The sequence below is a fragment of the Mus caroli genome, chromosome 5 (assembly GCF_900094665.2).
Source record: "Mus caroli chromosome 5, CAROLI_EIJ_v1.1, whole genome shotgun sequence".
NCBI lineage: Eukaryota > Metazoa > Chordata > Mammalia > Rodentia > Muridae > Mus > Mus caroli.
The window spans coordinates 17,000,291-17,017,344 of record NC_034574.1 but is presented as its reverse complement, the minus strand read 5'-3'; the positions used below and the strand labels follow the sequence as shown (position 1 = coordinate 17,017,344).

The 17,054-nt window shown below is 41.4% G+C and overlaps 1 protein-coding gene across 4 annotated transcripts in view; it reads left to right on the top strand.

Moving 5' to 3' along the window:
* Positions 1-17,054, top strand: part of Reln (reelin) — a 438,806-nt gene that overhangs the window by 306,217 nt on the left and 115,535 nt on the right. For all 4 annotated transcript variants that reach the window (XM_021163945.2, XM_029477127.1, XM_029477129.1 and 1 more), the window contains 5 exons: positions 1,323-1,515; positions 2,222-2,334; positions 9,125-9,262; positions 10,003-10,189; positions 16,131-16,336. In XM_021163945.2, coding sequence (XP_021019604.1) covers positions 1,323-1,515; positions 2,222-2,334; positions 9,125-9,262; positions 10,003-10,189; positions 16,131-16,336 — 837 coding nt within the window. The remainder of the gene's footprint in view (positions 1-1,322; positions 1,516-2,221; positions 2,335-9,124; positions 9,263-10,002; positions 10,190-16,130; positions 16,337-17,054) is intronic.

Sequence of the window (17,054 nt, the reverse complement as noted above, 5' to 3'; positions counted from 1 at the left end):
ACTAATGTGGACACTGCACATAGCCCAGTCTTAGGACTTGGTTGAGACTCAACAAATGATCAGCTCCATTCTTAGTCATGAACAAGCTGCAGTACTTTCTATTTATTAGGTATATTTGCAAGGCCAGCAGGAGTGAATATGACGATTACTGAACATTCCACTAACCTAGACATTGAGGCTTTTCTGTTTTCTTTCCATATTCATCGTTCAAGTGAAAAGTCTTAGTTTAAAAACTGTTAAACAATACTTATTACTCATTGTTGGAGAAAGTCTATATTTTAGACCCTTGATTCTCAGTCCATAATGAACTTATAGGTGGGTAATAGTCTACTTACTATGTAATGCCTTCTGAGGACGCATATACATTCTCTATGTGCATGCATGCACTAGAGAAGGTTGTTGCCTGATGCTGGGCCTGCTTCAGAGTGGAAGACACGTTTGCTGGCAGGCAGTCTGAGTGCAGTTAATACTCAAGTGGCTTACAGGGACCCATGTCACTGACGTGCAAAGCTGGCCATAGTTTGATCCTGGAGACATTACAAATCCCTTGAGTTCTTTCTTTCTCTCTCTCTCTCTCTCTCTCTCTCTCTCTCTCTCTCTCTCTCTTTTTTTTTCTTCTAAATGTGATACTGCCTTTGTCTTCCTTCACACAGCTTGCCACTATAGTCACAGGGTACTGATGTGACAACCAAAACTTGAATTTGACTGATTTGGGGCACAAAGATTAAAAATATATTACAACATTTTTAATATTGAATTCATGAGCATTAAAAAATATTTTATCAAATCTTCTGCCACTACAAACATTCTAGTCAGTTGACTTTATGTAGCATTTGTGGATAGTATTAAAACGTAATCATAATGTATTTTAATATACTTGTATCACCATCAATATTTGAAATACAGATGGTATACTGCCAGGTGCCTACTCCAATTTACTTTTGCTTTTCCAGTTCTCTCTAGGTAGGTTCTGAGATTACAGCCAACTTGTAATATATCAGTAATCATTTAATATTTACTATGTTTTTATAAAATTGTCTTTGAATTTAGAATTGTTTCATTGAGATAGATTCCAGCTGCCAAGATTAATGAGAGTAATATATCAGTTCTCAGTTTCAGATACATCTGACAAACCGTATGTGTTAACGTTTTTTAAAGATCTTCTTTGGTTTAAATTGAATTTGTTAGACTTACTGAAATCTATTTTGCAACTCAGCTAGGTTTAAGTAAGTGAAGTGAAACTGTGTGAGCTGAGAATAAGAGCTCAGTCTTCCCTGACACAATGCTTGTAGAAGTTCAATTTCTATCTTAATGTCTTTCAGTTTTACGGGAGATTCTAAACTTGCCTCAAGCATGCGCTATGTGGAAACACAGTCCATGCAGATCGGAGCATCCTATATGATTCAGTTCAGCCTAGTGATGGGATGTGGCCAGAAATACACCCCTCACATGGACAACCAGGTGAAGCTGGAGTACTCAACCAACCACGGCCTTACATGGCATCTTGTACAAGAAGTACGTATGTTTTCTCTAAAGCTCATAATTAGTGCCATTTCCTTTAGTTGAAAAGAAACAAAATTATGTAACCTTGACATCAAGTTAGAAATCTCACAGAGACTACTCCCGACTCGTACCAGATACCAAGGAGCAATTGGAAATTCAAAAAAAGAAGAACCCAAGACTGGATCCTCTTGGTAGTGTGTCTTGAATATCATTTCTTTAGCTCTCTTCCTCTGAAAACATGTCTCCTCTTTCTTTATGGTATGTTTCTATCTGTTCTTTTCGTTCCATGGGAACACGACATAAGGAAGATGGTACCTCCTGACCTTAGAAACACAAATAAAAACTATAATCTAATTTTTGGAATAAATTTACTTTATATAACACACACACATAAACACACTCACACCAATATTCTGACAGTGTAATAAATGAAAAAATATAATGCATAAAATTTTATAAATGCTTGTGCTAATAGATCAACATTAATCCTCATCCATTTCTATTTGTGGTGAAAACTGAAAGATGATGGCATCTCAGTTGTACTTACTTCCCAAATGTTTTTGGCTTAACAAAGGGAAATATCATGAATTTAGTCTCGAGTTCTAGTAGCTAAAATTACAGCATTAGCTTTCTCAGAGGTTTTTTTCTCTTGCCATGGGAAATGAAACATGTCCATTGGACAAATGGAAGCTGAGTTTGGCTTCTTCCTCTCTTTCAGGAATGCCTTCCCAGTATGCCAAGCTGCCAGGAATTTACATCTGCCAGCATTTACCATGCCAGCGAGTTCACACAGTGGAGAAGAGTCACTGTTGTTCTTCCCCAGAAAACATGGTGAGAACCCTCGCCTTAAATGTGGCTGTCGCTTCCATTCTTTTTTATTATTATTATTAGATATTTTCTTTTTTTCTTCTTTTTTGTGTTTTTTGATTTTTTTTTGTACTAGAGGTTTTTTATTAGATATTTTCTTTATATACATTTCAAATGCTATCCCAAAAGTTCCGTATACCCTCCCCCCACACCCTGCTCCCCTACCCACCCACTCCCACATTTTGGCCCTGGCATTCCCCTGTAATGGGGCATATAAAGTTTGCAAGACCAATGGGCCTCTCTTTCCAATGATGGCCGACTAGGCCATCTTCTGCTACATATGCAGCTAGAGACAAGAGCTCTGGGAGTACTGATTAGTGCATATTGTTGTTCCTCCTATAGGGTTGCAGACCCCTTCAGCTCCTTTGGGTACTTTCTCTAGCTCCTTCATTGGGGGCCCTGTGTTCCATCCTATAGATGACTGTGAGCATCCACTTCTGTATTTGCCAGGCACTAGCATAGCCTCATACGAGACAGCTATATCAGGGTCCCTTCAGCAAAATCTTGCTGGCATATGCAATAGTGTCTGGGTTTGGTGGCTGATTATGGGATGGATAAAATTGACTTCCAACCCAAAGTCACTTCCATTCTTGCTCTGGGCTCTGGATTAGCAGGACATGAGTGTGAAGATAAGGTCTGCAAACTTCTAAGATTGTTCTCTTCCTACCCAGAAGCCCTGTGTGTCTTATAGACTCAGGGTTGCAGACAATGGAGAAAATGAGAAATACGAAAATTTGGTTTTCCCAGTGTCTGCTGCTTCTGACCTCTCTTCTTGCCCTAAAATTTTATTTTTGTGGCAGAGCTCAGTGAGCCCACTTCTTTACGTTTGACATTCAAATCAAAATGATACAAGGTATCCAGAAACCCAAGTTGTTTGGATTGCAAATTTTTCTCTCATCAAAGAGCCCAACTTTTTATGAAAAGCTTAACACATATTTTTTTTTCCTAGTCACTTTTTTTTAGTAACAATAGAAATCATGCCTCAGAGGATGAGGCTGCAGTAAACAAGGAAAAAGGACAGTTAAGAAGAGGAAAGAAAAAAATGTAGGTTTTTTTTGCAGACATTATGTTTTTCATTTTAGTCTTTTCAGTCAAAACACTGAAATATATATGCCTTTTTTTTATTCAGTGCTGTGCATAACATTCAAAGCCCCTTTTCAGTATAATCTTGTCCAAAGAAAAGGCCTTGGAGTAGGAACTGGGTCTGAATTCTCCATAATGCTCCTCCAGTTGTGAACCAGCTGCCTGCTCCTCACCAACACCGCCTCCTCACGGCAGCATCCTGTCAGGATGGACTGCCTTAATTAGTTTATGTTAAAGGTTCCTTACAATCCTGGAATTCTCAGATTCTAGGCTATGTGCAGAAGAGAAAGCATACACAAGATGAGCATTGTATATTTCTGTGATCTCTGCTTTCAAGGCCCCTTTTATGAAGAGAAAATGACTAAACAAATCTTTCTCCAATTGTTTTATATATAAAAGCTAGACAGCTCACAGAGTCAAATAGACAGCCCAGGATTGCTCTACAGCTCCTGTTGACTGAATGTCTGTGCTGTGTGACAATGGCTCCTTGATTGTTTTTCCAGTGCATTATTATGTCAGTTGGAAGAAATGCTTGAAATTTGAGTTCCACAAGTTTTTTGGGGTTTGTGTGTGTGTGTGTGTGTGTGTGTGTGTGCCCCACTGTGAGCCATTTCCAAGATGCTTGTTGATGCTTGGTATAATAAGTCCTTGCTTTCTTTAATATTCTACTCTTTGTGTCTACTGCGGAGAATGTAATCAAGGTCTTTATTTCATGTCAATGACATTCCAAGCATGTATTTCAATGAAAGCATCTGTAAAGCAACACCTCGAACAATCACAACACTGATCGCTCTGAACACAAGCTCCTGAGGGCTTTCCGGTGCGCATTGCTGCATAATTAAATCTATTTCTCTCGTTATTAAGAAAAACACCAAGTGGTTTTATTCATTGGCATGTTTGGTTCAATTCCAAAATGGCAATCCTAAGATAATATTGATAGTGTTGAGAGATGCCTTTTTATGCCTAGAAACGTTCTACCCCAACATTGTCTTTTATTTGTGCCACGTGTGCCTGATGCCTTCAGAAGCCAAACATGGCATTAGGTCCCCTGGATCTGGATTTACTGACAGTGGGTGCTGGGAATCAAACCCAGGACCTCTGGAAGAGCAACCGGTGTTCTTAACCACTGAGCCATCTCTCCATCCCTGGACCAGCATTCTCATTTATTATAGATTAGGTAATATCCAAAAAGTATTTTCCTATCAGAAAACCAACCACGCTTTGTACCTTGTTCTGCACTCAGATGGTATGCCACACTCTCTTCTTAGTCTAAAACATAACATCCCTGAACTGGATGTTATTACGGTTAATCCTCATCGGTATTAATTGTCATATGAAGGTCAATGCAGTGTCCAATCCTGTACATTCAGTAGAGTACCTGTCCTATACTAACGGTCTCATGGGATGTTAGAAATTAAATTGAACCTTGACTTAAAGAGCATCAGTGAACTAAAGAGGTAGTGCACTGTAACATATATGTACATATATGACATGAAAACAGAGGAACCTATTTGGGGCAGGAAGGGGCCAAGAAGGAGGAGAAATAGGGAAGGGGAGAATAGGGGAGGGCAATGTGTGCAAAATGCAATAATATATGTATATGAAAATGCCATTACAGAAACATTATTTTGTACACCAAGTAAAAAATTTGAATATATTACTTTCAAATAAAAAAATTATTCTAGTGACCATGTGCCTTTAGGCACATGCACTCTGTAATCTAATTCTGCTTTTCCAATTTTCCTTCAGACTTCTTAGAGGGGTGAAAGTATTACTTTAGAAAACAAACAGCCCAGTATAGTATTTATTTCAGTGTTCCTACTGACTCATAGTTAATGTAAATATTACTGCTACATGAAAAGAGTTCTAAGCTGGTCAGTGCGCTGTTTCTGAGTCTATAATGCTTAAAGTCTATGGAAGCATAAAGATTGAACCCATTTAGTCTCCTCAATATCCTTCGTAATTTTTTTATTATGTTTATTTCAAGTGATTGCAAACAGCATTCCAATGGGGAAACAACGCAGATTGTTTTGAAGGAGTGTTATTTCTCTGACCAAATCATTGTTCTGTTTTGATTCCAACATGTATGCAAATACACACTGAGTGCATTAAAGCAAGCATGGTCCTTGCATTCTCCCAGATATGTTAGCTTTGGAAAATGTGCTCGATCGGATAACTGTCAAGTGGAAATAGCTGCTGGATACACCTGCTCAGTGAAATTACACTGTATAGGAACTGAGTGTTTGTTACCCAATGAAAATTAATTTCATTTTTATGAGGGACATTTACATAAGAACAGGGCCTAATGAGACCCAAACAGCTGTCAGTTGCTGACTTCATAAACAAGTCAACACCTAAATCACTGGATGAGTCTCAGAATAATTGAGCAAATGTAATTACTGGAACTCTAAGGGTGGAAAATACAATTTAGTCAGCCTTCATTTACCTTGACTCTTCAGGTTATATAAGCATGGAAAAATGAGCGGATGCCAGCATGCTCTGGTCTTGAAGTTTATGAGAGGAAGGCTTGTATTAAGATTCAAGTTTTGTTGCTTTTAGAAATGCATAGTTTGACTTTTGTGTTTTAAATGCAAGTCAGTGTTATGTCATGACCTCTTTAGAGAGGAAGGATGGATGGATGGACAGACGGACGGACGGATGGACAGACAGATGGATAGGTGAACAGGTGGGCAGGTGGATGGGTTGACAGGTGGATGGATGGATGGATAGATGGACAGATGGTAGAATGAATTGGCAGATGAAATGTCTGTGTTGAGGACAGCATCATATAGTTCTGTGTGTGCAAATCAGTGTGATCACACCTCACCTTCCTTCATGAAATCCACTGGAGACGGCTCACACGGTTAATTTTTTTTCTCACTAAAATGAATCCAATCAATATTCAACCCCTTTTTCCTGGCTCTTCTCCTAGTTGACATGAATATGTAGAGTATATTAAAGTGAGTAACCTTAAACTCTCCGTCATAAGGAAATCCGTCCTCAAGAGTTTATGAGAACAAGGATCTCTTCCTTAGAATTCACACATGGCTATAAGAACATAAATGCACACATGGTTATAAGAACATAAACTGGAAACATAAGCAGGGCTCCTTGACAGCTCCACCCTATTTCAGTACTGAAGGGAGAAAGCCTTCAAAACAGTATTCCCACCAGTACACTAAAGGTGTCTAACTATGGGGAAATAAGCCACTAGAGGGGTCAGACTTGAAGGGATTGTAAGCATCAGTTTGTCCATACCCTTTATTTGAAAAATGAGGAGCTGGAAGCCTCTGCGAGCTTGGAGTCATTAGTAAAGATGACACAGCTGCTGCACTGCAAAGCTGGGGTCCTGGAATCTTTCCCTGCCTCCTGGTGCATTCTTCAGTCTATTACCTTTGGAAGTCAGAAACAGACTCCTCTTGTAACCTGTTTGACTCATCTTTAGCACGCTATTTTTTGAGCACCTAATTTATTCTCTTCCTGTATAAGCTTTTGAGATGAGTGCTGTCCTTATAGCCAGAAGACCAGGGCCTGGTCAGCTGGGACTTGATATGACTCAGATTATATTCAATTTTAGAAGAATAGAGCAGTCTCTTCTTTTCATGGTCACATGAGTCATCGTGTCCATGGGGTTTGTTTGCCCAATTCTATAGAGCACTATACTTCTATTAGTCACTGTTCTATTGCTGTGAAGAGACACCATGACCAAGGCAACTCTTATAAAAGAAAGCATTGAATTGGGGCTGGCTTACAGTTTCATAAGTTTAGTCCATTATCATCATAATCATCATAGTGGAGAACATGGCAGCACACAGTCAGCCAGGGTGCTGGAGAAGTAGCTGAGAGGTCTACATCCTGATCTACAAGCAACACGAAGAGAGGCTCTAGGCCAAGTGTGAGTTTCTGAAACCTTAAAGTGCAGACTTCCTCCAACAAAGCCAAACCTCCTGTTCCTTATCAAGCAGTGCCTCTCCCTGATGATCAAGCATTGAAGCATATGAGTGGGCCTCTGGGGACATTCTTACTCCAACCACCACAGCTCTCTAATGAACCCTACTTTTGCTGTAGGCTTTCTAAAAGCCAGCTGGTAATAGTACCATGAAAAGCAAGATAGCTTTAAATTACAAGCATAAGACAGTACTACAGAGATGTCTCTGCCTTATTTTCATGACAGGTTCTGATATGCAAATAAACCATCTACTGGGACCATCCATGAACCCTGGAAATCTCCTGCTACAAATAAAAGCACAAACCATTAGCAACAGATCATTGACAGAATAAACAAATAGAAGCTTGGTCTGATTTTTAACAGTCTGTTGTACACGTATGGTGTGCTCAATATGTGTAATTGGTGCAGGTCATTATGAATCATGCAAAGACAGACCAAGTGTATCTATAGAGTGTGCTAGGGAGTGCTATGGCTAACAAAGATAAGCACACACAAGAATTCTGAAAATTCTTTGTTGTTGCTTCTACTGCTATGGTTGCTGTTGTTATATTATTGTGTTGTTGTTATATTGTTGTGTTGTTATATTGTCATGTTGTGTTGTTGTGTCATATTGCTGTTGTGTTCTTGTTATGTTCTTGGGTTGTATTGTGTTGTGTTGCTATAGTGTTATTGTTATATTGCTATTATGTCGTATTTTGTTGTGTTGTTGTATTGTTATATTCTTGTGTTGTTATATTGCCATTGTGTTGTTGCTATGTTGATATGTTGTATTATGTTATATTGTGTTGCTATGTTGTTGTATTGTGTTATGTTGTGTTGTTATATTGTGCTGTTATATTGTTTCATTGTTATGTTGTTTTGTTGTGTTTTTGTTCTAGTTGTTGTTGTTGTTGCTATGTTGCTGTATTGTTGGTAATAGTCTTGATGGTGTTCTAGCACTTTGACAAAAAGAATTTACCATGGATCTCTGGAAAATCCTACATGTGAAGATTTCTCTGTAATTTTTTTTTTTTTTAATTTAAGCAGTCAGACTTTAAGCCTGCTTTTATATGACCCGAAAAGTACCTTCTTAAGACTCCAACTTCAATGACCTGAGACCCCAAGTGTTTTGGTTCACCTTTCTGCCTCTAAGGTCAGCTGGCCCAGGAAACTCAAGCAAGTCTGTGTTTCAGAATAAGCATGCCCTCACCCCCCCGCCCCCGGCTCTTCTTCTCAGCAGCACTTTCCAGGGCATCCTCGCTACACCCCTGCATGCCAAAGAGGCTGTCTTATGTTATAAACCAAATTAAAGTCCTCCAATAATGGCTGGCGTGATTGTTTTGAGAAATTCGGTTACTCTAGGTGAAATACTTTGTATTCTCATCTGTGAAAGGCATGCTTCGTTTCATGGGTAGCTTTTACTTTTGAATGTTCTTTATTTCTAGAATCAAATTTTTGAGTAACAATAGAAAGTCTGCCCTTCTACTTTCCTTTAAAATGCTGCAACTAAATTAAGATTAAAACATAATATGGGCAGGTCCTTTCTCAACTTTTTTTCATGATAGAATTGCTGAATTATGAAATAATTGAGCCAAAATGAAGCCAAAGACAAATGCTGGGAACCCTAACAGACGTTCGGGGGACAGACAGACGAGGAAGGGGTTGTTATCAGAAAGGTGCAGAATTCTGGTATTCTTAGTGAGAAACACCATAGCTAACTGATATTGCCTGCTTTGGTCCTAGGTCCGGTGCCACCCGCTTCCGTTGGAGTCAGAGCTATTACACAGCCCAGGATGAGTGGGCTTTAGACAATATTTACATTGGGCAGCAGTGCCCCAACATGTGCAGTGGGCATGGCTCATGTGACCATGGCGTGTGCAGGTGTGTGCTTCTGAGAGTATGACCCACTCCTGTGTCTCAGGGTTTGTGTCTGTGGTTCATCCCTGCAGATATTTTCCCAGCGGAAAGACTCATACATAACAAAATCCCCAAAAGCAAGCCAGTCTCCCTCCTGTTCTCATTTCTTGTGTAAAACCCGCTGTTATGCTAATGTAAAGCCACATATTATGAGCCTTTACATCTAACTCAAGACAAGCCCTGCTGGGTTTATTGTGAAAGTGCTGCAAGAATTTCCCATCTCACCCTGATCATCTTCAATTAGACAAATATTGTAGCACTCTCTCCCACACCACTCAAAGTTGTGCCCACGGGAAGAAAGGGATTACACTTGAGTCCTTAAAGACCCCAAATATATGTCATTTAATCAGAAAGAACTATAAAATATCACCAGTGTGACATGTTAGTTGAATAAATGAACCTACATATAAGATATTTTTAAACCAATGAGAAATCCCCATCTGTTGTACAAACATAAGCCCATGTGTCTTTCTGCATTACTTCTTAATCTTGAACTCCACAATTTTAACATTGTACTTCTAACTAAAGCCTCTACCCATTCTGAGGAATGTAAAAGAACCGGAGATAGTGCCATATCATATACACATTAAGGCTGTAGAAAAATCTAGTGTAAGGATGAGACCTAGGGGAACATGGGGTGGGGACATCCTAAGAAGGGAAGCCTTTGTGTTGCAGATGGCTTGCTTATTATGCATCCCTCACAGGTGTGACCAGGGATACCAGGGCACTGAATGCCACCCAGAAGCTGCACTTCCTTCTACGATTATGTCAGATTTTGAGAACCCGAGCAGTTGGGAATCAGACTGGCAGGAAGTTATTGGGGGAGAAGTTGTAAAGCCTGAGCAAGGCTGTGGAGTCGTGTCTTCTGGATCTTCTCTGTATTTCAGCAAGGTATGGCCGGGACTTGGATTGTGCCATTGGGGTAGTGACTGGGTTAACATGAGACTTGTTCACAAGCATCCCAAACTCCACAGGTACAGATATAAAGTGATTTTACTATTCCTCGCATCCCTTGCTTTTGACTGGCCATAGCCATGTGCCTGTCCCGTTGTGACAGTTGAGGAACCTCATTTTATTATTGGTTTCAGTTACTTTGAATCTAGATTAAGCCAGTTTAGAGTCCCCAGTACTCATATTCTGTACAGTGCTAGAGACTGACATGGGAGGTCAGCATCTACCCTGGAGTGACATCCCAGATCCCCTCACTCACCAAGGCTATTGCACTTGATTTAAATCCCAGTGCTTTGCAAGCTTATGTCTTGAGCATCCTTGACTGGAGCAGGTTCTAAATCTGTCCTCACTCTGCCCTTTGTAGAATATATGAGAGAGCAAGCCCAGGGTGATGAGCAGGGATCGGGACCAAAGAGCCGAGAGGTTAGGGGCACAACTCTCCATGCATTATCCCGTCTGATGCTTCCATTTTCTAGCTCTGTGACTTTAGGAACATAAGTTGATCGTCTTTTTACTTAGTCTCCTTGTCCATAAAGTAGAGACAATAAGGGAGTCCGCTTCATTCCTGTTTTTATGTAGATTAAGGTATGTCAACTGTGTAGAAGATTCTATGAATTTGTATTAATTGTATTCGTCATTCTGGAAATCCCCGGAATCTGGTTGGAGGGAGTAAGGATGATAGGAAGGAATTGTCTACCGAGCTATTCCCAGGGGACTGAGCAGCTATCTATGTTCTGCAAACATCTCAGAAACTGTTCTGCCTTAGTTTGGCAACTGCTGGTAGACTCTAGTGAACACTATATACAACTTGTTCTTGAAATGCTTAGCTTTCCTAACTGGAGCACCCAACTAGGCAAACAAATTGGTAAATATCAACAAGGGACCCAGATGCCAGGCAGAATAGCAAATTCTCTTCACATGCCCGCAGTCCAATCCACATTGATTTGTTCAGGATGTGTGGCACCTCTTTCCTCTTCTTCCATGCCACAGGATAGACAGACCACTGTACTCTGCCCTGCTCTGCTCTGCTCTGGTTCGTCTCCTGTACAAGCATAAAAGACATGGGACAGGCTCCAACCCTGTCTAGCCCTAATTACTGGCAGCTGTCTTTAGGATGTGAAGTGCCTAGTGCCATTTCTTCATAGAAGGGATTGCAGTCACCATTTCTGAGACAATTAGGAATGTCTCACTTTATTTACAGCCTATAGCAAGTAAACAGGTGTGAATGATATACCATAGGGCTGATACATTGCAGGAGTCATTTTGGCAGAAATCCAAGAAAAGTTAATTCATGCAAGTGCAAAAATAGGTTCAGGTTTTGTTTTGATGCAGGTGTGAGACAAAGAATCTGCAAGAAATCAAGACAGGGAAGGATAGAAATCAGGATGGATCCATTTCCTGGCCATTGACATTGAAAATCCTCTCATCCCTGTCTTTAGAGATAATGGTCAATAAGTGACCACTACCAGTGGAAACGTGGATCTGCAGAATGGGAGGCTATGCTTGTGGGCAGTGTCTGCTTAAAAATAAGATTTAAAATGTAAATCTTTCACTGGTAAACATATGTGCATATGTTTTAAGCACAAAACTCTCCTGGGTTACAGATCACTATTCCTTCAACTTGATTCAAAGTTGTCTTTATTGAAGTCAGGCTGCCTGAGTATACCGCATCCCAGGGCTCAGGCAGCCTGAGTATACCGCATCCCAGGGCTCAGGCTGCCTGAGTATACCGCATCCCAGGGCTCAGGCTGCCTGAGTATACCGCATCCCAGGGCTCAGGCTGCCTGAGTATACCGCATCCCAGGGCTCAGCTCAGCTGCTGGGGCCCTTGGAGAGTGATTTCTGTGTATTTCAGTATTCTTGTCTGTAAAGTGGAAAGTTGAGTCCGTGCAGATGAGGAACAAAGAGTCGTGTTGGGCATGATACGCATTAGTCTGCACTGCTACAGTTTTATGACAGTAAATTGTGAATTAGTGCCTCTAAATCCCACATACACGCCTTTCTACTTAAAAATCATCATTTCAAAAGTGAAAAATTTCCCTTCATCTCTCAATTCAGCCTTCCCCTCTGGACTTCTGTAAAAATATCTCAGCCCCTCCCTTTTTTTCTCCCTTCTTTGCCTTAGCAGCATCTGTTTAGAATTCTAAGTGGAAAAAATACCTTAAACCAAAAGAGTTGAAATTGGGCCCATGCAATCAAACTAAGGCAAGCTTTGGTGGCCTCTGGGAGAGCTGTTATGTACTCAGAGATCACTTCCCTTTTCCTGTGTCACAGCGACTGTCACTGCGAGAGTGGGACTGTCACCACATTTCCACAGGGAGGGTCTGCAGGTGGCCCTCAGAGTCTCTGAGGGTTGGTACAGGAGCCAGGCTTGTGTGCTCAGTAAGTGGTTGGTCATTCCCCACTGCAGAGCATTTGAAATGATGGACAGGCAGCAGAGGAAGAGGCCAAGGTCAGGTGCCCACCACCCTAAGTTAATACACCTAGCCCCTTTGTCCCCTCCCTTGCTGGCTACAAGTGTCCGGAGTACTCTGTGGCCCTCCTTCCCCGACTGCATCGCTTGTATTGGTTTTCCAAGCATGCGTTTCCTGCTCCAGCCAGGACTGTCCCCTGGTTAAAGGTTGTAACTGTTTCTCTTCCTTTGAGCTGGCTCAGCTGTTCTGTCTCCTACCGTCTCTGAATTGACATAACCTTTGCCACATCCCACTAACGGCTGCCCTGCCGTTTCCAGGCAGCTTGCAGGAGCTGGGCCCAACTACCAAAGTCACTGTATTCTTGAGATTGCTCTCTGATTGGCTGCGTAACTGATTGTTTCCCTTTATTGCTTTTCTACAGTACCAGACTGGATGCAGTCTCCATAGCCGAGCTGATCTCTAGATAAAATGATCAGCTCCAAAAAGCCTGTCGTGATCTCGGCCTTTACATCTCAATAAAGACTCAAAAGACTAAATAGGTCTAGAGTTATTAAATGTCCACAGGACCAAGGAGACATCTGCAAGTTAGGACAGTTGGCCTGCAGCAACTGTCAGTGTTGTCTCTGACAATCAGGCTGTGGCTTCTCTACCTGGTGGTTTGTGTGGTACAGTTATTAAAGAGTTAATTAATTTAACTAACAAGGAGAAACTCTAAGGAATTGGTTACTTCCAGGTAAATATTATACAACTTTTTCTTGCTAGTGACATTTTGAATAAAGAAAACTAATGAGGTGCCACAGGTGAAACTTCACTGATTCCTTGAGGTTTTGTTATCAGTCTATTACCTGCTGCCTGATAAGCTTTGATTTATTTTAGCTGAACCCTTAAATTAGGAAGCCATGTGACCTCGAATTTGTTTTTCTTCTACATACCATTCCTCCTGTATAGACCCCAAGGTCTGAAAATACTAGGACGCCTAAGGTGTTTCCCACAGTACTTCAAAACAACTGTAAGATAGTTTCCCCACTGTGGGAATTAGTGCTTTCATGCTCATTTAGCCATATCCAACACATGTGTACAAACATACATGATGTGCATGCCTGTACACATACGTGCATAAATCCATACATCACAGCAAAGAAAACTTCAAGCAATTATTACATTATATTCTAAATTGTGACAAAATTTTATCATGAGCCCTTTTTCTTTCAACTCTGTATTCAACATTCTGGGCCACTGAAGAAAAGAAGTGCTGCGTGCTGTTTCTCCATGAGAAACAGCCACTCTCAGTGCCAAACCAAGCATTTGTGTAACACTTCCCACCATTTCCCAAAGTCCTACAAAAGCAGGTTTCCAAATCCCTATAGACTATCCCTGTCACCTGGAGGAACAAGCCTGCGCTGTGGGCTCACAACAGACCCTCACTCCAATAGCTAATTGTGATAATTGGATTTGTGTAATTCTCACCTCAGAGCCTCATCCTCTGGCTCATTCCCACATGCTGTGTTTTTCATAGACGCTTGCTAGATTGGAATGAACCTGCTAAAACTCTTGGAGGTTTTTTTTTAGCAAACACCACTCTGCCTCTGGTAGTCCTGGGGTATGAAAGAACTAGGTGTTTTTCATTTACCACATTTCAAATGAGCAGTTTAAAACAATACAAAGCATAGACAAGAGTTCCTCACACTTACACTAGAAATTACAGCTTTAAAGAATGAGCCTCTGCATCCGAATCACCTTCAGGGGTCATTTGCAGACACCCTGGTTTCTTTTGGACTCTTAATTGGCTTTAGAGTTCTTGCTAGCTTAATTGCTCCACAGATATCCACTACCATGACTTCTAGAGACAGAAAACCTCTCCCTCAGTGAACCTGGGAGATGAAACTAGGACTCAGTGTAACTGTGAAGAGGGTTCACTTTAATCTATATGTATCACCTCTGTTTTCCTTCTTGACTTCTGGTTGAACTCCCAGGTGGCCTCCAAGCCCAGAGCAGTCCACTGATTAACTTTGGTAGAACCCAGCGACGTGGGAGAATCCCACAATGCACCTCTTTGCTCCACTACAACCTGAAGCCATTACAGAGAGCTGGAGTGACAACCTCTTGTCAACCAGTGTCCAACCTCTCACAGCAGCACACTGACATAAAGGGACACAGCAAGAGAAGGAAGTGGGCTTCTGGACTTCAGGAAATGTCTAACACTTTAGAATTAGAACAGAAGAGACTGTTGGATGGTTTCAAAGCTTCCTTAAATGGCACCTCACACCATCTTCTTTGAGAGTGAGCAAGGCAGGTGGAGAAACTGCAAGACTTCCTTTTTGCCAAGAGGCTTCTGTCTTGCCTACTTCACTTTAACTTGCTTTGGAAATAAGAGCTGTCAACAGGTCTCTGGGGAAAATATACCTTCAAGAATGCAAACAGCATTCCAGACGCCTTACATACATGCCGCCTGTTATTTAATCCAGTTGTCACAACACTGTGAGGAAGCTATGATTACCCATATTGCACCTTTGAAGAAAATAAAAGTTCAGAAAGGCCTCACAGCTCATGGACAGGATGAGTAGAGGACTGGGAGCCAAGCACGGCCCATCCGATGGTCAACTCAGTCAGAGATGCTGCCTTTGAAGCACGGGGACCTGAGTTCAATTCCCAGAACCCACATGAAGAATAAAACTAAACTAAACTAAACTAAACAAGAACAACAAAAACCCACTACCCAGGCTTATTAGCATGCCTTTCATCCCAGCACTCAGGAGGCAGAGGCAGGTAGATTTCTGTGAGTCTGAGGCCAGCCTGCTCTACATAGTGAACTCCAGGCAAAGCAAGTCTACACAGTGAGACTCTGTCTCAAAATGTATAGCAATAAAATAAATGATAAAATAAATTAATTAAAATAAGAGCAGGTGCGGTAATATACACTTGCTCTCTGCACTGGGAGAGGGGGAGAGAGTCAGGCATATTCCTAGAGCTTGCTGGCCAACCATATAGCCTAGTTGGCAAGTTCTAAACCAAAGACAAACATAAATGCTGCCTACGTGATGGCACCCAGGGTTATCTCAGGTCTTCCCATACATAAGCACACATGTGCACATGAACAAACACACATGCACCAAGTCTTTCTTCTCCATTACTCTGACATTAGATGACTTATAAAGCCAGGATTGGAAGTATTTTGAGTAAACCTAATTTTGCCCTATTTGTTTTAGAAATCCAGAGTGTTCTTTGGTATAGTAGGAAATTCTCAAGTCTCTCAGCTGGATGTGGGGGTCAGTGATGGGAAACGAAGGGAGAGCATCCAGGAACAGGAGCTACAGCCACAGCAGACACGACAGAAGTTGCTCTTCTCGGTATTAACAGGCACTAGAATTGTCCTCTATAGTGCAGGGCCCTCATGTGGACTTGGAGCCTCGGTATAAAATCCCAGAGCTTCCAGGTAACTAACTGTGATTCTTCTGCCCTTGGGAAAGGCTGGGAAGAGGCAGCTGGTGAGCTGGGACCTGGACACATCCTGGGTGGACTTCGTCCAGTTCTACATCCAGATAGGAGGAGAGAGTGCTGCATGCAACAAGCCTGACAGCAGAGAGGAGGGCATTCTCCTCCAGTATAGCAACAATGGGGGCATCCAGTGGCACCTGCTGGCAGAGATGTACTTCTCAGACTTCAGCAAACCCAGGTAAGCTCCACCTGGTGGGCCTTCCAGTGCATTCCAGAGAAGGTAGACGTTGAGTTGGTATTGAAATGTCATCTAAAACGTTGACAGTTCCAGAAGCTCACACAGAGTTGGCAGGAAAGCCAAGTCTAGAGAATTTTCTTCAACATGATTAAACGAAACCCACTTTGGCCACATATTTAATTCTTTAGAGATGTTAGTTGGGTGTGTTAACACAAGCTATCAAAGCACTTCTGAAGCTAAGGCAGGAGGATCTCCTGAGGTCCAAACAGTCAAGGCTACGGTGAGATCTTGTCTCAGAGATTTGGGGAAATTTTTGACTCTAAGACAATCACTAACATTGATGCCCAGAGACGCCTGAGGCTACAGCACAGCTTTGCTTTGCCTGCTTTGCCTTTGAAGATTTTGTTTCCATTTCGTGGCACACACAGTACAGTTATGCAAGATGGATTTTTTTTTTGTCCTGCATTTTCATGCACTCACTATACCAAGGGATGGCCCTAGATGGCAGGTCTATAGAGTTTGGATTTTCTAAAGCTGTTCACATAACCTACCCAGGCTCTTATCTTGATAACTGGAGATTATATAGAATTCTGAAATGGCATAGACAACGACCGTTCAGGGCAATAATCACATTTAATGGAAATGCCTATACCAGGCAGTTGGCATATTACGTATATTTAACCTTGGTTCTTTTGTGATTATGTAGTATTTGAAATTC